This window comes from Chelonia mydas, chromosome 9 (assembly GCF_015237465.2).
Source record: "Chelonia mydas isolate rCheMyd1 chromosome 9, rCheMyd1.pri.v2, whole genome shotgun sequence".
Classification (NCBI taxonomy): domain Eukaryota; kingdom Metazoa; phylum Chordata; order Testudines; family Cheloniidae; genus Chelonia; species Chelonia mydas.
The window spans coordinates 32,246,588-32,273,926 of NC_057855.1; the positions used below are offsets into that span (position 1 = coordinate 32,246,588).

Here is a 27,339-nt window from a genome sequence, read left to right on the forward strand (position 1 = left end):
AAAATAGCGTGGATAGCAAATGCTATGTAAATTGAACCTTGGGCACGCATATTGCACAGGTTATAGGTTTACTGGAAGAAAGCTAATTAATATGTAATGTGGGAAGGTACAAGAAACCAAGTGAACAGGGCCCAAGTCAGAGGACACTGGACCAGAGACTGAGATGACCATCATGCAGTGTGGGAGAGCTTCCCAGTACTCCAGAACTGAGTAACTGGAACCCCTACCTGTTCTGTGTTATCTGTTTATTATCTGTCAAATATATGATCAGAAACTGTAAGTGATAATGATTGTCTGAAAATTTATAAATTAAGGCAAAAATTGAACCTGAACTGGATAAACTTGTTTCCAACCTTTTAACACCTCACTCAATTTCAAAAGAGGGTGGTACTGACTACAGGTAGTCCAACCTCCTTCCCTAAACTCTGGGATGTGTTCAAATACATATCTGTATTTTGTGGTATTATATGGGCCCATGTCTAGAATCCAAAAGTCACACACTGGCTGCTCCATGTTCCAGGTAAAACTGTGATTATAAAACTGTGATTATAAAACTATTCCCACTTACGTCAATGGGGAAGTTAGGACAATGCTGAGCACTTTTGAAAATCCAAACTCAGTCCTTCAGAGAGTTATCAGGATTCCTAGTGCAAGAGCTCACCTTCTGTCAAGGGGGCATTTAAAAAAAAACAAACTATTGTAAATAGGGCTGTCAAGTGATTAAAAAAATTAATCACGATTAATCGCGCTATTAAACAACAGAATACTATTTATTTAAAATATTTTTGGATGTTTCCTACATTTTCAAATATATTGATTTCAATTACAACACAGAATACATGGTGTACAGTACTCACTTTATGTTTATTTTTATTACAAATATTTGCACTGTAAAACACAAAAGAAATAGTATTTTTCAATTCATCTAATACAAGTACTGTAGTGCAATCTCTTTATCATGAAAGTTGAACTTACAAATGTAGAATTATGTACAAAAAAACCCTCCATTCAAAAACAACGTAAAACTTTAGAGCCTGCAAGTCAAATCAGTACTACTGTTCAGCCAATCGCTCAGACAAACGTTTGTTTACATTTGCAGAAGATAATGCTGTCTGCTTCTTGTTTACAATGTCACCTGAAAGTGAGAACAGGTGTTTGCATGGCACTGCTGCAGCTGGCGTCACAAGATATTTAAATGCCAGATGCACTAGAGATTTATATGTCCCTTAATGCTTCAACAACCATTCCAGAGGACATGCGTCCACGCTGATGATGGGTTCTGCTTGACAACGATCCAAAGCAGTGCAGACCGACGCATGTTCATTTTCATTATCGGAGTCAGATGCCACCAGCAGAAGGCTAATTTTCTCTTTTGGTGGTTTGGGTTCTGTAGTTTCCGCATCAGAGTGCTGCTCTTTTAAGACTTCTGAAAGCATGCTCCACACTTCATCCCTCTCATATTTTTGAAGGCACTTCCGATTCTTAAATCTTGGGTGAAATGCTGTAGCTATCTTTAGAAATTTCACATTGGTATCTTCTTTATATTTTGTCAAATTTGCAGCGACAGTGTTCTTAAAACAAACAATATGTGCTGGGTCATCATCCGAGACTGCTATAATATGAAATATACGGCAGAATGTGGGTAAAACAGAGCAGGAAACATACAGTTCTCCCCAAAAGAGTTCAGTCACAAATTTAATTAATGCATTATTGTTTTAATGAGCATCATCAGCATGGAAGAATGTACTCTGGAACCATGGCTGAAGCATGAAGAGGCATATGAATCTTTAGAGCATCTGGTACTTAAATATCTTACAAAATCAATTACAAAAGTGCCATGCGAACATCTGTTCTAACTTTCAGGTGACATTGTAATTAAGAAGTGGACAGCATTATCTTCTGTAAATGTAAACAAACCTGTTTCTCTTAGCGATTGGCTGAACAAGAAGTAGGACTAAATGGACTTGCAGGCTCTAAAGTTTTACATTGTTTTGTTTTTGAGTGCAGCTATGTAACAAACAAAATCTACATTTGTAAGTTGCGCTTTCATGATAAAGAGATTGCACTACAGTACTGGTATGAGATGAATTGAAAAATACTATTTCTTTTGTTTATTGTTTTTACAGTGCAAATATATGCAATCAAAAATAATATAAAGTGAGCACTGTACAGTTTGCATTCTGTGTTGTAATTGAAATAGATATATTTGAAAAGGTAGAAAAACATCCCAAAGTATTCAATAAATTTCTATTGCTATTCTATTGTTTAACAGTGCGATTAATCACAATTAATTTTTTTGAGTTAATCGCGTGAGTCAACTGCGATTAATAGACAGCCCTAATGATCAGTTATTTGATCTCTAAGCATATGTGATTACCTGCAACATCTGTGGTAAGTATCAAATCTTCAGGCGGTCAAAAAAAAATATATATATATACACACTCTTTGAAAATAGTGTCTAAAAGCTATAATGGCTCTCTCCAGAGCAGTTACAGTATATAATACCTGGCCATCTTCCTGGGGAAACTGAGTTTGAACTAACTGAGTTACTTTGAACTTAACAAAATATTTGTATTCTATTTAAGAATCTACCTTCCTTAAATCTATGAGAGGTTGGGCAAAATGTACAGTTTTGTACCACTCCATACCATTACAAGGAAAACCATTTCAAAATAATTTTATAGGCTCAACATTAAGATGGGTAACAAAGCCATCAAGGGTAAATTTTCAGTACAGAGAATGAGATGCACAACTCACTATATGCCTAAAATGTAACCGTTTATTGTCCACTTCAGTTTTTCCAGAGAAGTACTAGCCACTCCCTAATTAAAATAGAAACTCAGTGGACAACTTTAAGTCAGAACTTTGCCCTTTCCTTTTTCAAAGCTACACAAAGAATATATTTGCCTCAAAATAAGGTTTAGAGATGAAGAAGAATTTTATTGCAAAATTTGAAGGCAACTAGGAGTTCCTAAACTATGATCAAATTAGAGCTGCCAAATATAGTCCCAAATTAAATTTTAACTATTTTCTTAAAAAAACAAACAAACAAACCAACCCTCCACCACACAAAAAGGGAGAGATACAAAGTAATATCCCCAACTGAAATCTAGCACCCAAGACCAAAAGACTTAACATTTGATTTAATTTTGTCATCAGGCAACAATTCTCCAATGATCTTGCCAGAGGGTGTCAAAAGATGCTGGAGATATAAACTTCCATTAAAATGAATAAACAAAAGGATTTAATGCCCTTTCCATGGCAGAAATTGAGCTCAACGTGCAACCTGATTGGTGGAAATGGCTTGTTAAGGTAAGATTGGTTCCATTCTAAAGGTTTGGGAGATCTCGAAAGAAGGGATGAAAATACCACCATGTCCTCCCTAAACACCTATTCTTGCTCATTGCCAAGGCTGACAGGGGTTTGGGGTGGGGAAAAGCACAACTGTACCAGGACCAGTAGTTCAGCCTCCCCAAAATGTCTGCGTAAATAAAGTGAAATGGGAGAGGGTGTGGCCCTAGAGAATTTAACTTATCAGGGCCGCAAATTTCTGGATGGGCCAGGCCCTTGCTTCCTGCAGACCTCCTAAGGCTTTTTGGAAGGAAGCCCTATTCATACAGATCTTAGGAGATCTGTGCAGGAGAGGGAACATTCCCTCCACTTTTCTGTATACTGCTCGAGATCTGCAGAAGGAAAGAACCCAGGGTGAGCCTTAAGTTCTTGTCTGCCCTCTCATAGGCATAAGCTTATTGATGGCCCACCCTCAGTCTAGATGTTGGGGTGAACTATGGACCCAAATTCCATTTTGGACCATTGCTCATAGGGGAGAGGTCCAAGACTAGCATGTTTTGTATTGCTGGGTTATGGAAGTTAGGCTCATTCACCCCATTTTTGTCAGCTAGCAGTTCACAGCAGACAAACCTATTTTGGACCATCACGGGTTCAGGAGTCAACTGGGTGCTGAAGAGGGGACTATCAAAAACTAATGAGGGTTGGAGGCTCTGATGAACTTCCGACAGTTCACAGGAGGCCAGGGGGCAGTTTCATAACAGAGGAGACTACAGGAGAAAAAAAAAATCAGCTCCAGCAGGTGGCCCAGGAAGCAGCTGGAGGCAGTAATATAGCAAGGAAGAGGTTCTTCACTCCTCACAACTCCTGCCAAAGGGCTTGGAGCATAAACAGAGGTAGGGAGTTTCTCCTCCCCAGTTCCCCCCATTTTGCTAACTCAAAGCCTTTGAGAGCCGCATACGAGGTCTGCAGCAACAGAACTCACCTCCACAAGACGGTGGATTGACACTGTAGTTAGCAGGAGTCTTTGTGGCCAGCAGACCAAAGCGGCATTTCCCCCCAAACCTTCTAAGGTCTGCTGGATTGACCACACCCTAGGGTGTGCAGGAACTGAAGTCTTCAGCAGACTTTAGGACCATTTTAAAAGAAAGTAAGGATAAAAATGTTAAGGCCAAGTTCTAGTTGCAGGCAAATATCAGTAGTTTGAGTGCATATTACCCTTTAAAAACATCAGAAACCAAAGAAAAACAAAAGTTAAGGTTGAACTTTCAAAGTCCCCAAACTACCGTAACTCTATCTCTCAGAGCAGTGTTCTCAGAAAAGCCTAGAATACATGCTAATTTATCCAACAATAATAGTGGCCACCAAAATTACAGTACTTTATAATCGTTGTCAGAGTGCCATTTTATGGTCTTCTTTAGTCACACGGTACACACACAGCTTTACCAATTCACGATTAGACAAACAGCATATGGAAACAATAAATCATTCCTGCTTTTCATTAAAAGCTTGATCTTTCAAAGTGCTGAGGGGACTCAGTTCTTCATAGGATGTATTCAGCTCTACAACTCTGTGGCAGCCAATTCTCCAAGTGACATTAGTCATTATGCCCATATGTAAATGTCATATGTGCAGATTATGCTGTTAGAGTACTTGTAAGAGAGCAGAAGTCAGTAAAGGGACAAGGTTTGCTACTGGAGATTTGTACACATGAAAAATTCTACAACAAATGTTCTGCGGTTAATGTTTCTAACACTCTGTATTTAAATAGAGAAAATGGTAGGCTTGCATCTGTACAGGGACAGAGAAAATAGTTCAGGCACCTTGTTTAAGAAGTGCAACCTTGATCTTTCAATACTTGAGGTTTTTCAAGTTTGGGAGGGTTTTTTAAAAACAGTTTTTAAAAGGTAATATGCATGCAACCCACTGGTGTGTGCCTACAACCTTAACTTCACTTTAATGAAGATTTGTCTGGCTATATGTACAATATGATCTAAATCAAAAGCAAAAGGGAACTTTGTGCTTAATCCAAATTATTTAAGGAACCACTAAACATAACATAGATAAATGCAAAGTAATTCACATTGGATATAATTTGAACTATTCATATTTTACTGAGTTTTAAATTCAGCCTGAGCTCATAAAAAAGCCCCGATCATCAATGCTGACAACACTGAAGATCTCTGCTCAATGTGCAACAGGGTTAAAAAAAAATTGATGCATAATGGCGGGAGAATATAAAAATATTATGCCATTATATAAAATGGAATGGTGTGCTCTCACCTGGAAAACTATTTCTGGTCACCTACTCTCAAACAGGACATAGTAGAAAGAGGGGATTCAGAGATGGGAGCCAAGAATAATTATAGGCATGGAAAAAAAAAAAAAACTCTCTCATGAAGAGATATTTCAGTTTTAAAATTCATTTATCTTAGAACGGAGACAATTAAAAAGAGACATGACTATACAAATAATCAATGGTATAAAGGTAAATCAGGAACTTCCAATCACTCTGTTTCATAATACAAGATCAAATGGACATTCAATTAAATTGAAAGAAGGGAAATGCAAAACTGATAAAAGGAAATACTCTTCCATACAATTAGCCTGAGGAACTCCAAGCCTCAATGTATCTCTTGTGGTAGCAATATTCAAAAAGATTAGCCACTTATATAGGTAATAAATTAAGAATTGTAATACTAAATATTAAAAGTTTTGGAAGAACGCTCATCTTTTAGGGCTTAAGACAACCTCTATTTGGGGTTACGATGAAATTTTCCCGGGAAGCAGGTTATCCTATAACTGCGTACACAGCTGTTTTTTTTGCACTTCCTTTGAGGTATCCAGTACTAGCCATTGTTAGCCTCAAGATACTAGTTGGAACACTGGTGTGATCCAGTAAGCAACATAGGAATAGGCAATGACAGCTTTCCTTTTTGATTGAGTTTGGTATTTTAAAACATGCAAAATCTTTACCCAACTATCCTCTATATCCTATCCAATTTATATCTTGAACAATCAATATCTGAAGGGGGCTTTCTACTGCAAACAGGAAATATTCCAAAATACTTCCAGAATAAGATGTTTTCCTGGTCATTATCTCTTTCCTCTGCTATTTCAGCTGTATGCATTAACAGCAAAATAGGGTAGACAAAAATCAATGATTTAAAATAAATAAATTTTTTTAAACAAAGTTTTTGATAAAATGCTTTTTGAGGGAAAAAACCTATCTAAACATAGTTTTAATTAAGATACATTATAGCTCAAAGATATCTCAACATGGAATAGGGATTATAAATTCTCTAGTATGAGACAATATATTCATGTAATGTTTAAGAAAAGTTTGGTAAATGAGTTTCAACAGTTCATGGATTAGGGAACCAATCTTATGGGGTTCCAGGGGCTTCTGTATAGATGATTTAGGTTAATCTTTCTATCTACCCAATGGGATTCAGTGCTCAGTCTAGAACATATCATCAGAGATGCTTAGTTTTGCAGTTCTCAAACTGTGGATTTGTGTCTCCAGAGATAACATGCTTGTTAACAGCAAATGTTTTTAAAATAAATAAATAAATATATAGAGATGAGAAATAACAGACCTCAACCCTATTGCCCCTCTGCAGATTTGAGTACACAGAGTCAATCCCTTACCTCTCTCTAAAAAAGAGTGCAGTTTCAAAAAGTTCAATGAATAGAAGATTGTTGGGGGTGGAATAGATCTGGACAAGGTGGAGAAGTCCGGAGATAAATGTGAGAAGGGCGGGGACAGGCAGTAGAAACAAAAGTGAAACTGTTTGAGCAGCATATTCCAAAAGTCTTGAGGTCTTTCTGAGTGCAGCCTTAATTGATTTGAGATCTACCATACCATTCTCTCACTAGAAGGGAAAACCTATAATGGCAGCAGGCCGTAAGAGAGACCCAGTTTGGGAATATTTTAATGAAGTTCCTCTACCTGTGGGTAAGACAGGCATGCGTGCAAAATGCAAACAGTGCAACAAAGAAATGCAAGGCCCAGTTGTCCAAATGAAACAACATCATGAGAAGTGTTCCTTCTCAGGAGGAAGCTGCACTGATGATGATGAAAGGAACATGTCTGAACATGCAGGATCTTCAGGTTGGTAAACTTTTTTATTTCATACTTCTTTCTTCAGGACTGCCTGTCTTCCTTCTGAACTATTCTTGAATTCTCATGTTTGAGCAAAAAACATAGTTGTTACTCTATGGTACTATCATTTTAGATGCAGCTGTGATAAAAAATAAATAGCTGAAATAGTCAGATCTTTCTTTTACAATTTCACCATTAAAGTAGTACTGAATGTCACTGAATGCAATGAGTAATATTAAATGAGCAGTATGCTAATAATAATTAAATAACTGCATTGACTTATTTTATTTAGGAGAATCCATTCTCAACATACAGGATTCTGAAGACTATCTACCTTCAAGATCACTATCATTTTCTATCGTTTCAGAGTTATCTGCCAATGATAGTGTTTCAGTCATATCATGTGTGTCACTGTAGAGGGGCAGTCACCCCGCTCTGGCTCAGAAGGGGTTAAAAGCCCTTGGAGAGGGCGGGGGCTGAGAGAAAAAGCTAGGCTGTTTGGGGAAGCAGCCACAGCTGTGGCCGCACCCCAATCAGGTCACAGCTGGCCCTATAAAAGGGCTGTGAGCCAGGAGCTCAGGCAGTCTCTCTCTAGCTGCAGAGAGAGAAGGACCTGGCTGCTTGGGAGCTGAGCAGGGTACCTAGAGTAGAGCAGGGCTGGGGGAAGGCCAGAGGAGCTGGGGAGCTCCAGCCTGGAAAACATCCAGGCTGCCCGCCTTGCTAAAGGCCAGGAAAGGTACTGGGGCTACCGAGGTGTAGCCTGGGAATAGGCAGAGGCAGCTGGTCCAACCCCCTTGCCAATGATGAGTGGTTTACAGCCTGCAGTCTGCCCCAGTGAGCGGGGGCTAGATGATGATTGGCAGTAGCCACTGAGGCAAGGTGGCGATAGAGAGTTGGGGGTTCCCCTTGGAGGGGAGACCAGAGAATGGGGGCACTGCCAGGGGGCAGCACCCCAAGGTAAAGAGGCACCGGGCAAGATACCGGCCTGCAGAGGACACTCCTGGCTGGAAGAGCTAATTCCCGAGACAACTAGCAGGAGGCACCGTGCCAGTGTGTCATCGCATCACTATAGTCACAGTATATCACCTGTAGCAAAAAAATCTCCATCATCCAGAAACAACCATAAATAAGGTGCAGAGGGTGAAATTGTTAACCTGAGTCTTGATGGGTGGAGCAATGTCCACAATGATCCTGTTGTATGTGCTTGTGTGACAACAGAAGAAGGGAATGTCTTCCTTACAGAAACAATTGATACATCTGGAAATGCACACACACAGCAGAATACTTATAAGAAGTAGCAGTAAAAGCTATAGCAAACTGTGAAAAAAATTAAAATGTCTAGTATGCAGCTTGGTCACAGACAAATGTTGCAAATGTATCCAAAAATGAGAAGAAATTTATTTAGGAGAGAGTGAAGAGAGTCCCAAGCCACTAACAAACGGTTGCAGTGCTCATTTGATGCACCACCTAGCTTGACTTCAGTGTTCCAGAAATAAAGGCTAATGTTGTTGAAATTGAAAGTACTTCCGTAACAACCACTTTGCAGGAGCTGCTCTGAAAAAAGTGGGAGGAACCAAGCTAACTCTCCCACAAGACGTGCGATGGAACTCAGTAGTGGACTGTTTTGAGCACTATATCAAGAACTGGCCTAATCTGATGACAGTCTGTGAACAAACTAGTGAAAAAAAGGATGACACTGTCACAGCCAAAGTTCTCAACATTGGGCTTAAGAAAAATGTTGAACACATACTGAGTACCCTGAAGCCTTAGCCTTGTAGGAAATGCAGGGAAACAGCTGTTTTATTGCTGATGCTGTTGAAATTTGAAAGGAACTGAGTGAGATATTAAAAAGAGAAATATGCAATGAGAGTTAAATTACAAGCATTAAAAAAAACGAATGGAACAAGCACGATCTCCAACTCATTTTCTTGCAAATATTCTCAATACGCAGTACCAGGGCCAAACCTTAACCACTGAAGAGGAGTTGGCTATGACATGCACATCCAGCAATCGTCCTTCCATAATGCCAACTATAATACACTTCAGAGCTAAGCGTGAACCATTCAAGAAATATATGTTTGCTGATGATGTTTTAAAGAAAGTCACACCAGTGAACTGGTGGAAGTCACTTAAGCACTTGGATTCAGAGACTGTTGATGTGATAATCTCACTTTTAACAGCAGTAGCTTCTTCTGACAGTGTAAGAATATTTTCTTCCTCAGGGCTAATTCATTCCAAATAGAGAAATTGTTTGGGACCTGAAAAAGCAGGAAAGCTTGGTTTTCTTTTCCAGATTATGAACAAACGAGAAAATGAAGGTGAAGACGACTGAGTTAGCTACAGAAGCCAATATTTTAAGTTCCTCATGTTGACCTAGCTGACAGTCAATTTAAATTTGTTTTTTTTTAAATATTTCATTTAACTATTTTAGTTAAACAATTTTAACAAAAACAAACCTGATTTTAAAAAACTTGCTGTTTAACTAAATTCAAAAATTCATATGCTTGTTTTGTTAAATTATTATATGTTTGCTGTTGAAGAAAAGAATCCAGAATACATAATGTTGTTGTTTTAGTTAAATAAAACAATTTAAATGTCCGTCTGGTGATGTTCTCCTCCTAATACAGCATGGCAAGAAAATCCTCCAAATATTAATGATTAACCCGTTGAATTGGAGATATTTATGAAGTCACTAGGAGGTGAACTATCTGCTTCAACTACCTTTGGTAAATGAAATAACCAAACAATCATTCATTGACTGATATAGCTGTAAAACTAATCTGAAAAGTTTTTCAGAATAAATGGCAAAATCCAGGAAGAACTAGAAAGGAGTGAATTTAGAGGCATCAGTTAGTAAATATGGCCAAGAAAAGTCTATAAATGGCTTTGTGCTGCAAACCTACAAAGCCCAAATGATTCACCCATTAGAAAAGAGTCCTCCTTTAAAGCTCTTTATTAGTCTAATTAAAACTACACCACATTGGAATATGTACTTTATCCTAAAAGAAAGTTATTAGATAAATTGTATATTATAATTTAAAATCTAGACATAAAACTAAGAGTACAGTTACCTGGACTAGAAATCCGGTCACGATATTTGGGAATATCTCCGCTCAGGGTCTGAAGCATAACCCACATTGTAAATGTAAAAAGTGCTGCTAGGAAACCATAGAATACCAGATAAAACAGCAAGATTAGACCTGTAAAATTAAAGAACTCAAATTAACAAAATGATAATTTTAAACTGAACATGATTCTAATTTTTACTCTGACACTCAGGATTGTAGTTCAATAGGAGTTGGATCAGGTGCTCAGTCCCCAACACTCAAACAGAGATACCAAACAGACCTTCCTTTGTGTTTCAGCATTAAAATATACGCGCGCACGTTCCCCCACCAACATATATATAAAGTTCAGCTTTTAAAAGAAAGGTCATTCCATTTTTTTTTTTTTTTTTTTTAAAGAGCTTAAACAGGAGATCTGAGGACAATTTTTGCTCTGTTGAAGCTGCTCTTTCTGAGAGCCAAGCAACTGATTGTATCCCAGCGTAAAGAGACCTCTACGTGCAATACTATATGTGAATAATCAACCAGATTACAAGCCAAGTGACTATACATTAGATTTTCACCAAGTTTATAGAGCCCTGAATCAAAAAACAAGATGCTATAATGGGAACACAAATTAAAACTGTAAAATTTCTCACTCACTGATTGTGAATTATATGCTGCTTCTTATGATGCAGAACTTGAGGCACATGAGACAGTAAGTTAGGTGGTTTTGTGTCGTGGATAAAAAGGTTGTAGAATACATCCAACACACAACTGGTACTTCTTGCAATCATTTCTCAAGCTATCCAGGACATTGGGTTTAGACTGAGCACATTACACAACTTCTTTAGTAATTTTATTAACAGATTAGGTTTTTTTTCTTTTTAAAGCATTTATATAGTTTTTCATTTAACTAACTAGAGTGAATAGACCAATAGTTCTCAATCTATTTACCATTGTGGGCCATGCGGGGACCCTGACCCTGCAGCGGTGAACCCGGGAGCCCGCCACACACGGCCAAACAGCCGGGAGCCCGCCATGCATGGCCTTTAGCACACAGCTGAGCTGGGCCACAGCTGTGTGCTAAGTGGGCTACATGCGGGCCACGGGTTGAGAACCGCTGATCTAGAGCTAAGCTTAGTTTACCCACTTCAGGTGTTTTCTACAAGAAAACAATGGTTTTATGTACCATTAAATATTGTGAATGTAGATCTGTACCAATAAACTACAGGAGGTTTGTCACCAAGGGAAACTGTCTAGAGAATGAAACTGATAACTTAAATCAGGAGTCTCAAACTCAATTTACCTTAGGGCCAGTGCCAGTCCTCAGATCCTCCCAGCGGGCCAATAATGTCACTGAAGATGGTGTTCAGGAAAGAAAACGTTTATATTGTATTTTTTATTTCAAATTTCTTAGAAATAATAAAACCGTCATACAACTTTATACAATTCTTCGACGGCTAGAGAGTTTTTAGTGTTTGTCAGACACCTGGCAACACTTCAGTTCTGTCAGTTTGTTGATGTTTGGCCTCAGTGACTGAGCAGTTGAAGCCTTCAGGATTGCAGCAAGGTGTGCATTAGATAGTTGTGTTCGGTATTTTGACTTGTATTCATTGTGGGAAAAAAGTGATGCTGCCTCTATGGCTGACTCTGCCCGGCAACTAATGATGCTGCCTCCATGGCTGACTCTGCCTGGCAACTAGTGATGGTATCTCTGTCCCTCTCCCCCAGCCAATGGGAGCTGCGGGCGGGCGGGTGGGGGGGCAGCTGCCTGTAGTTGAGATTGCCGGCAGCACATCGGCCTGCATCTCTCCTCCGTGGGCTGCAGGTTCTTGGGCTGCAGATGGCCCGCGGGCCGGGACTTTGAGACCCCGACTTAGATAAACAGGCAGCTTCATGGACAAGCGCCCCCCATCCTCTCTGGTATCTCCCAAAATCAATTGAAAAATTAAGGTTAGTAAGAAGCTACATTATACTGTAGTATATCTAGCCAAAGCTAATGTTTGCCGATGATTCAAGGCATTTATTAAATAAATATCTATAATTCCTATAAATAGCATGCAAACAAATTAATATTAAAACGTTACTTCTATTGCCTCAAGCTTTGAAAAATCATGATGCTTTCCAAGTTACCACGTGAATATCATCTGTGAAGAGTATTTGAAGGAACAGTGTGTGTGGAAAAGGAGGGAGGAAACTGGACACAGTCATTAAGGATTTAAAGATCTTAAGTAACACTGCTGGGATGCAACTGGCTGGAATCCTCATCTTGGTCTAGTCTGCTATGGAGTTAATAGAACATTTTTTAAAATGGCACTAGCCTTTAGTTAAGAAATAAACTGAAAAGGCTTTGAGATGACCTAGATATACAAGGTTATCTAGTTTAATTTTGCCAACTGGTATTCTTTAACATACTATTTCAAAACAGGCCTGAACACTTCATCACCTCAGAGTTTTTCACCACATTGGCAATAGTGATTAATGTTTTACAAAAATGAAAGCGACGTAGGGAGCTTTTGCATGGAAAGCTTGGAATAAAGTATGTGCCTGCAAGATAAAAAATGATGAATTGTGCAATTAATTATGGACTGCACCTCGAAAACATGCTAAGGAGAATAATCTACATTTCAAGTAACTGTCTGGTTACACAATCTCATAGGTCCTAAAAATAACCAGATATGACACTCTGCTGTAGCACTATTAATGTGCACCTTTGCTGTGTAGTGAGGCAGAAGGCTTTCATCTTCGAAGTGCTGCATCACAAGTCAATTTGAGGGTAAAGGATGCAATTACCCATGTAAGTGATCCCTATCAAAAATGGCTTAGATTGAGCTGTAAATTTACAGGAATGCGGTCCATTCTGGAACTATGTATCTAAAGCTATTCCAGTAATCCATTTACAAGAGCATATTCTGTGCATAAAAATTAAAATAGTCAAGTTTGGTAGGTTTTCTTTTAGAACATTAAGCTTAGGTGTTAAGTAAACCCACAAAAAGAGTAATTTAGAATTAAAGGTAAATAATTGTCCTAAAACGCACCTAGATTTGAGTAGGTATTGCAAAAACATTTGACAAGTGTGTGTGTGTATATATACACACACACACACACACACCCAGTATAACAGATGGGAAGTCTGAGGTTTGAGATAAAGCACTATGATGCACACACTGATCCCAGCTACCATGGAGACTATGGGGCAAGGGAGAACATATGCTGACTACACACCAGGAGTCTTTCCCAGGAAGTCCCCATATTTTACATTCTTATATGGTAGCTAAACTATCAAATTTGTAATTTCCTCTCTCCTAGGAAGGAAGAGAACAGCACCACTCTTATTTCTCCTCAATTTGTCTTTTGTGGTTTGTTTGGCTTCTCAGTTTTGAATGCACCTCTCTCTCTTTCCTTACTATGTCTTGCCTGTACAATTGCCCAGAGAAGCAAATGCAAATGATATTCTTGTAAATTTGTATTTCCCTCTTCCTGATATGAATGTAGTAAAACTTACAAAAATGCCATATTTCATTCTGATTTCACAATTTTTTTTGTACTTTAGCAAAAGTAAAAATAATCTCCAAACATGATGGAAATACAGTTTTAGTAGATGCCTAAGCAGTCCTATACAAATATTTTCCCACATCACAGCTGGTTTCATTTTGCTAACTGGTGACTTACTGCCTACCTTAGAAGCCATACTTCAAACTCAATTCTCAGGCAGCAAAAGTCAGAAGTCTCAAGGTTAAAGTGTCTGTTGGAAATATTCATACAAATAAATGGCATTCAACAATATAGGGTAAAAAACATTTCTCTTACTTAAAAGATCTGGACTACAGATTCTTTGCTGTACCAAGTTTATGCTTTCTCCTAGGAGCTGCTCTAACAACTACCAGCTGGCAAAAGTTGCCAAGAGACTGTCCGCCTGCTGATCACCACCATGGCACCTGCCACACCTCATCACACCACTGCCAACATACATCTTGTACTGGGGCTATGAAGAGAACAACATTCGAAGACAGCTATGCCAACTCTATGCCCACGGGGGACTCCTCTCCTTTTTTTGGCTGGGGGTGGAGGGATTAGAAGCAGATTCCACCCCTCTGTACGCAAAGAGAATCTGGCCACTAGATCAGGAACGGCAAGTTTGGGGTTATATTTTAAACTAAGAGTAAATACTTTCGAAATTTTGTAATTTCTGCCTTTTTCACTCTAATTGCCTGCCACACACACACGCTCAACCCACTTCCTCCCTAAAGGCTTGGGGAAAAGCACAGGTGGGCTCTGCATCTTTTCTTCTTCTTCCCAGCCAAAACTCTGAATAATGACCAAGGACAGTTCTAATTTGTGTATGTCTGGTAATTTAAAATTAAGGTTTACTGGTAACTCTACAGAGATTCCCAAACTATACAAAGAGCTGACTGGTCATAAGGTCTCCTAATTTCCAGTTACCAAGTTTCATTTAAGGAAACTGAACCTATTAAATGTTTCTCTATTATCACTTTTCCATGTGAACAACTACTACAGTCGCTGCAGGATTTTGTGATCAGAAGGAAGGGAGTGATGTTCTGCATGATCTTGAATGGAGATGAACTAAAAAGCAGCAGGCACATTATTGTAAAAAAAGTTATGAAGTATAAGAACCCTGACCTGCTCTACATCATTCACTAGGTTGTCTTATCACTTCATCTTACACTCTGACCAATAAGTGAGAAATGAACAGGAGAAAAATTCAGATCACACTGATGTAGCTGTGTTAGCTCTTACGGGATAGCATAAGTAAAAGGTAATAAATGTTGATCAGTAAACAGAAGGAACTCTAAAAATCTAAAAGTGTCATGACCTTGTTTAACAGACCTGACTCCTGAGTGTGTTCGGAGTAGAAACATACCTTAAAGCTCTTTGTATAGCAAGCTACTATTAAGAAGCTCTATTTCTCATAAATTTTCTGCACTCTCAGCAATTAATCTGAAAAGTTTCCTTTAGTACAACACTGACACATTCCATTTACCAAACATGAATTTGTGTTAACAGCACAAACCAAAGTGGTTGATTTGGTTTATTTCCTTGTGCTACTTCAGTGTAGTCAATGTAAACAACAAGTACAGCTCAGAAAAGGACTAACTTCTGTTGCAGAAAAAACAGATGAAGTTAACACTGTATGGATGCTATAGGGAATTTTTTACAGTTATCCAATAGATTAAAAGCTATGAAGACATTTTAGAATCTTGAGAAATTGTCAGTTTTGTCCTGCATTACTACAGGATTTTTAAATTCACAACAGGATCTAGTTTACAGTTTAGCTACTAAGTTGTATCTCCAATAATGTCTCAAAATTGATAAACTGTCACTTTTCGGTATAATAGCCAGCTGCAGTTATTTTATCATCCCATCGGGTGTTTAGTATCCAATAGCATGTGAGCCTAACACTTGAAATAATAAATTCATTTCCTTATATATACTACTAGGGATATGTCACCAAGAACATAGCATACAAGACATTAAAGGGAAGGATGTTTCCCTGAGAAGCTACGGAATCCCAGCAAGAGATTTAAAAGTGCAAATTTCAAATTCAATTCAAACAGCCAGAAGCATTTTCTGAACTTTCAGAACACTGGGTTGAGCAACAACAGATAGTTTCCTGATAAAAAGCTTTATCTTCTCAAATACATACAGATAGATGGGAGTCTGATTTTTGGCAAACTTCTCTATCCCACAAACCTTCAAGGCTCCACACTGTGGGTGAACTGTGCCTGCAGGGAAAGCCTGAACTCTGCTCTATCTTGACCATTTAATTTTGAGGACAACTGCTGAAAGGAAAGAAACTTCATATTATAATTTATACCACTTCTTCAGAAAATCTCAAAGTCCTGATCACATAGAGGGTTAACAGTAAATTGTGAAACAGATTTCCTGTTTGAAGATCAGCAGGACTCCTATAGAAGTCAGAAAAAACCCCAAATTGTTTTATATTCTTTTGACTACAGCAACATCCAATTCTGAACTCAAGCAAGTGAAGCAGGTCTACAATATTTCCCTCCTTGATTTCATGTCCCTAAAATCCTTCCTACTAAGATGCTTCTTTTGTAGCAAATGTTTTGTTGTTCATTAGATTAAGTTATACTTATTTTAAATATTGTTTAAAACTTCAGTTGAAGATTTTAAGCACCATCAAGTATGATTTTTTAAATCTGCTGAAGAACTAAGTCAGTTCATATTAAATACATAGCATCAATTCAACATAACTGTCATCACGGTAGGAGTCATACATACTCTACAGTACCACCACCGTATATTTTAATCAGTTTAAATAAACCTTAGAGAGAAACCTTAGTTCCTGAACTACAGAATGGATACTTGTATTACCCAAATCACAATGATTTCAGCATAATGAGCAAGAGAATTTAATGTTTTCATCTGGAGACACAAGGCTAAGGAGTCATAGAAAGGGAGACAATAGTAAGATAAAAGGATACTAATGCATAAAAGGGGATTTAAGCAGCAGTAAAATGAGCTCAAATGAGTGGAGTATACATGCCATGAGTTGGAGATGTGATGGACAGATTTTTAGACATAAAATGGGAGAGTGTTTGGGGGTTGAAACATAGATTTGATTTTATTTCACTCTAACATTTAAGACACGAAAGGAGATAAACGAGTTTCTCTCACATCTAGTTTCTAAATTTTAAATCAAAACGCTCTATTTCTTCAGAGGAGTCTAACTGCAGACAACGACAAGATCAACATTTCAACAAAATTAATGTCAACGTGGCTGGTCACAACTACCATCTGGTCAGCAAGATTGTCTTTATTTTAACAACAAATATTTAGTTTTAGAACTGTTTAATTCAAACTGTTTTGGCAGCATTGAACTCTAACAGAAATTGCGATAAGAGGACAGATATTAAAGATAATTATATTTTATCTAAAAAAGAAAAAGGAGTACTTGTGGCATCTTAGCGACTAACAAATTTATTTTGTTAGTCTCTAAGGTGCCACAAGTACTCCTTTTCATTTTGCGAATACAGACTAACACGGCTGCTACTCTGAAACCTACGTCTTATCTGCCCAGTTGCAGAAATTATTGTGCCACTTCTGCTAAAAATAATAATAAGAAGAAGAAAAAACATGGAGTGTTGCCAATGCAGAATAGCTATGGCATTTCAAGTTTCAGAGTAGCAGCCATGTTAGTCGGTATCCGCAAAAAGAAAAGGAGGACTTGTGGCATCTTAGAGACTAACAAATTTATTTGAGCCTAAGCTTTCGTGAGTTACAGCTCACTTCATCGGATGCATTCAGTGGAAAATACAGTGGGGAGATTTATACACACAGAGAACATGAAACAGTGGGTGTTACCATACACACTGTAACGAGAGTGAGCAGGTAAGGTGAGCTATTACCAGCAGGAGAGCGGGTGGGGGGGGACGACTTTGTAGTGATAATCAAGGTGGGCCATTTCCAGCAGTTGACAAGAACATCTGAGGAACGACGGGGGGCGGGGGGGGCGTATAAACATGGGGAAATAGTTTTACTTTGTGTAATGACCCATCCACTCCCAGTCTTTATTCAAGCCTAAGTTAATTGTATCCAGTTTGCAAATTAATTCCAATTCAGCAGTCTCTCATTGGAGTCTGTTTTTGAAGAATGTGTGTGTCCACATACCTATTCAGGGGACATCATCATAGGACCTAATCACATCAGCCACACTATCAGAGGCTCGTTCACCTGCACATCTACCAATGTGATATACGCCATCATGTGCCAGCAATGCCCCTCTGCCATGTACATTTACGTAGAGACTGTCCAGTTTGGCCAATGTATTGTTTATTACCCCACCCCCACCCCCAGTGTTCATCAGATGTTATTGTCAACTGCTGGAAATGGCCCACCTTGATTATCACTATGAAAGATTTTTTCCACTCCCCCCCCCACTCTCCTGCTGGTAACAGCTCACCTTACCTGCTCACTCTCATTACAGTAAAAAGAAAAGGAGTACTTGTGGCACCTTAGAGACTAACCAATTTATTTGAGCATGAGCTTTCGTGAGCTACAGCTGTAGCTCACGAAAGCTCATGCTCAAATAAATTGGTTAGTCTCTAAGGTGCCACAAGTACTCCTTTTCTTTCTGAGAATACAGACTAACATGGCTGTTACTCTGAAACCTCTCCTTACAATGTGTATGATAACACCCATTGTTTCATGTTCTCTGTGTGTATAAATCTCCCCACTGTATTTTCCACTGAATGCATCCGATGAAGTGAGCTGTAGCTCACGAACGCTTATGCTCAAATAAATTTGTTAGTCTCTAAGGTGCCACAAGTCCTCCTTTTCTTTTTGTGGATACAGACTAACACAGCTGCTACTCTGAAACCTGTCATTATGCAAGGCACTGAATTTAGCTGTATGGAGTGGAAATCTATCAACTTCATGAAAAAACTCGTACAGATACAGACAGACAACATCTTCCTTTCCAAATGCAAACTGATGGACATCATACCAAAAGGACTGAAGGTAAAAAATCCATTACAATCTACATACCACACAGACTATGCTGACAGCTTGTGCCACACACTCTCAAAGAAACTGCGGAAGCACCTGATCAACACCCTCTACAGCAAACAGGGAAAGATTAAGAATGAGCTCTCAAAACTGGATACTCTCATAAAAAACAACCTTCCACACAAACTTCCTTGTGGCTGGACTTCACAAAAACACACACTTTGCTTCTCTACAAAAGAAAAAGGACACTAAACTATCTAAACTACTACATGCCACAAGGGGCCACAACAGTGGTTCCCTTAACCCACCCAGCAATATTGTTAATCTATCCAACTATACTCTTAGCCCAGCAGAAGCAGCTGTCCTATCTCGGGGCCTCTCCTTCTGCTCCTCCACCCCCATGAACATGATACAGTTCTGTGATGACCTAGAATCCTATTTTTGACATCTCCGACTCAAGGAATATTTCCAACACACCTCTGAACAACATACTAACCCACAGAGACCTTCCTACCAAGACTACAAAAAGAAGGATTCTGGGTGGACTCCTCCTGAAGGTTGAAACAACAGACTGGACTTCTATATAGAGTGCTTCCGCCGACGTGCACAGGCTGAAATTGTGGAAAAGAAGCATCACTTGCCCCATAACCTCAGCCGTGCAGAACACAATGCCATCCACAGCCTCAGAAACAACTCTGACATCATAATCAAAAAGGCTGACAAAGGAGGTGCTGTCGTCATCATGAATAGATCGGAATATGCACAAGAGGCTGCTCGGCAGCTCTCCAACACCACTTTCTACAAGCCATTACACTCTGTTCCCACTGAGGGTTACCAAAAGAAACTACAGCATTTGCTCAAGAAACTCCCTGAAAAAGTACAAGAACAAATCCACACAGACACACCCCTGTAACCCCAACCAGGGGTATTCTATCTGCTACCCAAGATCCATAAACCTGGAAATCCTGGACACCCCATCATCTCAGGAATTGGTACCCTGACAGCAGGACTGTCTGGCTATGTAGACTCCCTCCTCAGGCCCTACGCTACAAGCACTCCCAGCTATCTTTGAGACACCACTGACTTCCTGAGGAAACTACAATCCATCGGTGATCTTCCTGAAAACACCATCCTGGCCACTATGGATGTAGAAGCCCTCTACACCAACATTCCACACAAAGATGGACTACAAGCCGTCAGGAACACTATCCCCGATAATGTCACGGCAAACCTGGTGGCTGAACTTTGTGACTTTGTCCTCACTCATAACTATTTCACATTTGGGGACAATGTATACTTTCAAATCAGCGGCACTGCTATGGGTACCCGCATGGCCCCACAGTATGCCAACATTTTTATGGCTGACTTAGAACAACGCTTCCTCAGCTCTCGTCCCCTAATGCCCCTACTCTACTTGTGCTATATTGATGACATCTTCATCATCTGGACCCATGGAAAAGAAGCCCTTGAGGAATTCACCATGATTTCAACAATTTCCATCCCACCATCAACCTCAGCCTGGTCCAGTCCACACAAGAGATCCAATTCCTGGACACAATGGTGCTAATAAGCGATGGTCACATAAACACCACCCTATACCGGAAACCTACTGACCGCTATTCCTACCTACATGCCTCCAGCTTTCATCCAGACGACACCACATGATCCATTGTCTACAGCCAAGCTCTATGATACAACCTCATTTGCTCCAACCCCTCAGACAGAGACAAACACCTACAAGATCTCTATCAAGCATTCTTACAACTACAATACCCACCTGCTGAACTGAAGAAACAGACTGACAGAGCCAGAAGAGTACCCACAAGTCATCTACTACAGGACAGGCCCAACAAAGAAAATAACAGAACGCCACTAGCCATCACCTTCAGCCCCCAACTAAAACCTCTCCAACGCATCATCAAGGATCTACAACCTATCCTGAAGGACGACCCATCACTCTCACAGATCTTGGGAGACAGGCCAGTCCTTGCTTACAGACAGCCCCCCAACCTGAGCAAATACTCACCAGCAACCACACAACAAACCACTAACCCAGGAACCTATCCTTGCAACAAAGTCCGTTGCCAACTGTGTCCACATATCTATTCAGGGGACACCATCATAGGGCCTAATCACATCAGCCACACTACCAGAGAGGCTCATTCACCTGCACATCTACCAATGTGATATATACCATCATGTGCCAGCAATGCCTCTCTGCCATGTACATTAGCCAAACTGGACAGTCTCTACGTAAAAGAATAAATGGACACAAATCAGACGTCAAGAATTATAACATTCAAAAACCAGTTGGAGAACACTTCAATCTCTTTGGTCACTCGATTACAGACCTAAAAGTTGCAATTCTTCAAAAAAAACTTCAAAAACAGACTCCAATGAGAGACTGCTGAATTGGAATTTATTTGCAAACTGGATACAATTAACTTAGGCTTGAACAGAGACTGGGAGTGGATGGGTCATTACACAAAGTAAAACTACTTCCCCATGTTTATTCCCCCCCGCACTCACCACTGTTCCTCAGATGTTCTTGTCAACTGTTGGAAATGGCCCACTTTGATTATCACTGCAAAAGGTTTTTTCCCCCCTGCTCTCCTGCTGGTAATAGCTCACCTTAAGTGATCATTCTCCTTAGTGTGTATGGTAACACCCATTGTTTCATGTTCTCTATGTATATAAATCTCCCCACTGTATTTTCCACTGAATGCATCCAATGAAGTGAGCTGTAGCTCACAAAAGCTTATGCTCAAATAAATTTGTTAGTCTCTAAGGTGCCACAAGTACTCCTTTTCTTTTTGTATATATCCAGTACTTATTAAGTTACTATGATCTGTATCAAATAATTAGCTTTCCTAATTTTTAACATTTAGGAATTTATAGGTAAATTTATTCTGTGCATGTTTTACCACAACCGGTCAGTTTATGACAGAGGACTGATCCAGCCCTAAGAATCACAGTTTTGACAGAGAACCCACACTTCATGAAGTGACTGAAGTATTATATATGAATTAAAAAAATTCCAACATTTTATATTTGATTAATTTAGAAAGTCACACAAATTTTTAGACCTATCAGTAGTGTAATTCATTTTCTTGTATGTCTATGAAATAGTATACAAAAGACAAAGCATCTATCACAATTTTATAATCTTTACATTAAAATATATTGCAATGAATACAGTACTTTAACTGTCATTCAGGGCAGACTGCATTCCTGTAATATGGTATCTTCCATAAACAGATCATAAGAGGAACATGAATCAACCACATTTCCAAAGTCATGATAGTGTGAAATAAGAGCATTCATGGGGAGGAGCACGGGGGGTGGGCGGTAAATCCTGATAATGCATAATGACTGAATTAACTGCACTACTAGACAGTAGTACTCACTACCATGCTATATTCATGGATAATCCATTATTACTGCAGATGCTAGATCAGGGAAGTACACAGATACTCTTTTATGAAAAAACTCAGCATATGCTCGATACAACAAAGAGTATGCTACACAATGAATAAAGATTTAATGGTGCTCCTTGAGCCAGCACACGTAGTATGCTTATATCCGATAATCGTCTTAGGCAGCTGAATACCTAGGGTAAATAATTATATCCCCATGGCATTCAGAAGGTAAAAAGGGCAAATAAAATTAATGGTAAACATGCTAGACAATCAGAGCCATCAACTTAAGCTCCACCTGTAGTTTGGATACAGGGGACAGGAGAGCTTTTTTTAACTTCTGTAAACACAGGAAAATTAAAAGGAGTTAGTGAAAGTGTTTCAATTAACCATATTAGGATTATAGATCTATACCTGTTTCAGGCACTGAAAATAACTATTCCAATATAATCACCATATCTTTTGCCTTTTAGCTTATATTAAGTTTTCTGAGTATACTATTTTCCCCATTTTTCACAGGAAATGCTAATGAACCTTGATTTATATTTATATATATATATATATATATATATATATATATATATATATATATATAATTTGCTATTGTAGAGTTAGTTTTTATTAAATGAGTGCATCCATCTTAAAAGAGTTCAAAATGGGCCAAAACACATGTAGCAGCTGATCTCTTGAACAATACCTTCTGCTTAAGTCACATCACCACTGTGCATTGTTCACTACAGAACTCCCCACCTTCAAAAAGAAACATAGCACATCCTTTCAACAATGAGACAAGGAAAAAGGAGGACACATACACAAAGTTAAGAAAAAGTCTCCAGTTGTCTCCTAAGGAGGCGGGAGAAATATTGACTATTTATTGGAACATCTCCCAATACACACACCCAGTCAAATCACATATTACTCAGTAGCATCCTACCTTTTCAGCCAAAAATTTTGGTGGTCAAGCATCTACAATCAATACTTTGAGACAGATTCTTCACCCTGTTCTGCAGTTCAGGCTGGCAGGAACAACCAGCATTTCCTTTTCTGGATGTTCCCCTGCCATGGAGGAGTCCCCTAAATGCATAGATTCTAGCATAACCAGCTCCTATGCGTCTCCCTCTTTGCAGCTACTGGTGCAGTGGACATGTCAGAGGCTATAGCTACACTAGAAAGCATGCAGCTATACTGCTATACGCTGTCTAGTATAGCTTCTCTAAGCCCATAGGAAAGGGCTCTCCCATCGACTTAATTAATCCACCTCAAACGAGCAGCAGTAGCTGTCCACATCAACATTTAGGTCAGCGTAACTTATGTCACTGAGGGGAATGTCTTATTCACACCCGAGAGATGTAAGTTATACCGACATAAATGGTAGTACAGACATGGCTAGAGGGATTGAGGGGGAGCAGTCTGAACATGTTTCACTCCGGCTCCCTGCAACTGGAATGTGTTCTCCAGGTAAGCTGCCAACTTGATAGAAGTTAGAGCAATCTCAAGGCTCTATTTTGGGCTCGGGCAGAGAATCAGGGAGCCGAAACTAATTCTCTTTTTAGCGCTTTCCTGAACTATCCTGAGCGACTGGCTGAAGGATGAGGAGCCATCTTTTACTAGGTATTCCCCTAACCTCAGACAGGGGCAGCTGAACTATCCTGCTCTCCCTGAAGAACCCATAGACCAGAAAGGCCAACAAGGGACAGTAGCTGCTCAAACTGCTCCCAAGGGAGTTGGTAAACAACAGCCTCTCCCACCTCTTTCCCATAGTGTTGACAAAGCTGTTTAAAAGTTGTAAGGCAAACAATTTCAATTTGTAATCAAATACAATCTTTTCTTCTTAGCAGTTACCGTCAAAAGTCATACATGAATGGATGAAGATAAACTGAAGACTCAAAATTTCAGGAATATTTAAGTAGCCAGACATAATAGGTTCAATATATTAAGCATGAAATGTCTAAACTAACACCCCCATAGCATACGAAATGATTTGTGTGAATGCAGAGTTAAGCATTGACATTAAGGAATAATTACTTAGGAACATTTAATCTCTTTACCACACACCCATTACCTGAATTCCTGTTAAAGAACAAAGTAAACAAACAACATTACATAAAGCATATAAAGGTTCATTAGTGAACGTATTTACTGAATTTATTCTTGAAATGGGAAAGTAACTTTACTGAGTGAGCTGGCTGTAAAATAGAACAATCACTCAACTCCAGATTAAGGTAGGTTTGCTATTAAAAACAATTTTATAGACAGTATGCCATGGCACAGGAAGGGACAAGGATGGCAATATTACAAAGGTGCTCTCTAGTAAAGTAAGTTACAAGCTTGAAAGCATTAGATTTTTATCAGCAATTGTCAGTAAACACTGATTTCACCATACATATACAAGCTGCCAGAAAAAATATTTCCACTGATGATAGAAATTTACAGATAAGCAGCATTTTTCTTATGTTGCCTAAGAACGTTAAGATTGATTTAAGAATATTTATTTTGTATATTTTGACCTGTGAGGTTGATAATTTGTGTCTTAATGGTTATAAAGCTAACTTTTTGAATTTCTACTGTCATTAAATAATCATCGGACCCCCACGATTTCCTGCAACTGTGAAAATTTAAATAGATAAAAAATACTTAAAAATAAACATCCATATCATCCGTCAAAATTTTTTTTTTAAATCTAATTCTGCCAAGCCCAATCATGGATAAACATCTTTGTTTTTCCTTAAAATATGCTGAGCATTTCTAAAGCACTTATAGTTGTTAATGCTATCTGTTTCAGTACACAAATATGCTTCTGTGATCACTTAAACACACACTCATTCATTCAACCCACGCACTTTAAGAGAACCTGCTGATGGGGTGCCTGAACAGAGAAGTCACAAGACAACAACAGAGTGGAAATTTCCTCTCTTCCTCCTCTTCCTCTATTTGAGTGGCAGAGTAGCTAGCAGGATCTTATTTCCATCTGAATGGAGGAGAGCTCATGTCAGAACCAGGGCCCTCTCCTGACAGGCAACCTGAGAGCACACCCCCTGCATGTTCTGTGTGTTACTACTCATGGAGTTTGTACCAGGCTGTGCATATGTCCAGCACTGCTCAACACCGTGCTGAAATTCTTGTTGATTTTATAAGCACAGCTATTTAAATATCTCAACTGTATCAAAATTTTAGGAGCAGATAGGGTGCTATCTGAAGCCAAGAAATATACATTTCCCTTGAGGAGCGGAGTAATTTATTAATACTTAACATTTTTTCACTATTGTAGTTTAAGAATTTGGGAGATAACATTTCATCTCCCTCCTGTTCCACTCCCAGCGGAGGCAATGGGAAAATTAGGGAGGGAATGAAAACAGTCTTCCATACAGTGGAGAAGCTACTGTTATCAGCCACATCTGTAAAGGAAGATCCCAGAAAATTCAATCTAGGGCCAACCTTAAGCAAGGTAATGCAAGTTACAGATCCATTCCTCCTACTTTTGAAAGCTGTGGGCAGACTGACAACTCAAAGACCAGTCCTCTTCCCCACCTCCAGCAGCAGCACCCCAGAGGACACCTCATTCACCACTGACAGGTTAGAGCTCCCCAAATTGTCATGCCAATAAGGAATACACGGGAGCATGCATGACACGCGTGTGGATGCAGTAATACCATAGAAGAGATCAGTGAGGAGAGAGATGGCCCCACTCCTGGCATCGGGAGTTTGCAGCTGTAACCTGCTACCGTTACGCCACCAGACTCCTCCTCCCTCCCCATCCCTACGCGGCTGACACAGAGAAGGAGCCTGCTGAGCCTCACTGCAGCATTTACGCGGAGAGTGAATCAGCGGGGGACGTACTGAGAGATGCTTCCCTCAGCCCGCTGCTGTAGCGGCCCGATTACCAACCCGCTCTGCCCGCTCAACCCCACCAGCCCACCCTGAGCCAAGACGAACAGGAAAGGCGGGGCGGGGCGGGTGCCGCGGAACCAGCACGCGGGCTCCAAGTGCCCCCCCCCAACACACCCTGCACCGGCGCATTATCATAGTCAGGCTATTTTTAGATCCGAACGTGGCGAAAGTAACGGCTTCCAGAGAGGCGCCTCGCGGCTCCTCGCGCCCCCACCCAACGGCTCCTTCTTCACCCGCCCGCCCTCGGCTCCTGACCGTGCCCCTCGCCATTCCCTTACCCCAGCTCTTGGCCGTGCGCCCCAGAAACTCGCCGCTGCGCGGGTTGTACACGAACTGCCGCCACTCGGCCATGGTCTGGCTGAAAGGCTTCTTCACCTCCTTGGACATGGCGGCGGGGCGACGGCTGTGTGTGTCCGGGTAGCAGAGACTCCGAGCTCAACTGCGGCAGCGCCTGCTCCGAGCCGCCAAGTAACTGTCCTCTTCCCCTCCCGCCAGGCGCCCGAGAGGCCGGGCTGGTCGCACGCAGCGAAGCTCCTCACTCCCCCTCCCGCTGCTGGGGCGGGACCCGCCCACGTCAGCGCGGCCCTTCTCAGTCCACGCCGCCTCCAAGCTGTGCCTGCTGCCCCCTGGCGGCCAGAAGGAGAATGGCAGCTGGGATGAGCTGGTCCTAGAGCCTTGGCGTTCTAAGTGCACCCCAAAGAGCGACACAGTGCTTGGCTTGTGAGTCGGCTACATTTCCCGTGGTTCAGGGGTGCTGCGCTGACGGCACATAGCGGGGAAGGAGTCCTAGGAGCTGCCTTGCTTTACCTCGCCGAAGCGTGTGCACACATCCCACTGATCCGGACATAGGGAAGGGCTGTGAGACGCAGGCACGTGCTTGGCAGGGGAAGGGAAACAAACTCATTTGACATCAAATTTTCAAACTGTGGCATTGAATCCGTGTTCAGGCACATAAGTGACCTGGTTTTCTGAGGAGCTGAGGCCAGGCAGGTCCCCTAAGTCACCAATGGAGCTGTCCGTTGTCAGCATCCTTGGAAAGAAGATGATTCTGCAGGCCCAATTGTTCCCTTAACTACAACTGTGCTACCTCCTTGACTTCATTTAT

At 40.2% G+C, this 27,339-nt stretch overlaps 1 protein-coding gene and 1 long non-coding RNA gene across 3 annotated transcripts in view; one reads left to right on the forward strand and one right to left on the reverse strand.

The window, feature by feature from the left end:
* Positions 1-26,924, reverse strand: part of ATP1B3 (ATPase Na+/K+ transporting subunit beta 3) — a 54,701-nt gene extending 27,777 nt beyond the window's left edge. The window contains exons 1-2 of one of the 2 annotated variants that reach the window (XM_027817378.3): positions 26,513-26,924; positions 10,465-10,593 (exon numbers count right to left, since the gene is read on the reverse strand). In XM_027817378.3, coding sequence (XP_027673179.2) covers positions 10,465-10,593; positions 26,513-26,621 — 238 coding nt within the window. In that variant the 5' untranslated portion in view covers positions 26,622-26,924. The remainder of the gene's footprint in view (positions 1-10,464; positions 10,594-26,512) is intronic. The other variant, XM_037908242.2, reaches the window with a different exon arrangement.
* On the forward strand, positions 12,212-14,626 carry LOC119567021. The gene is made up of 2 exons (XR_006283637.1): positions 12,212-12,393; positions 14,306-14,626. It is a non-coding gene; the product is annotated as an uncharacterized LOC119567021 (long non-coding RNA).
* Positions 26,925-27,339: the final 415 nt, after the last annotated feature.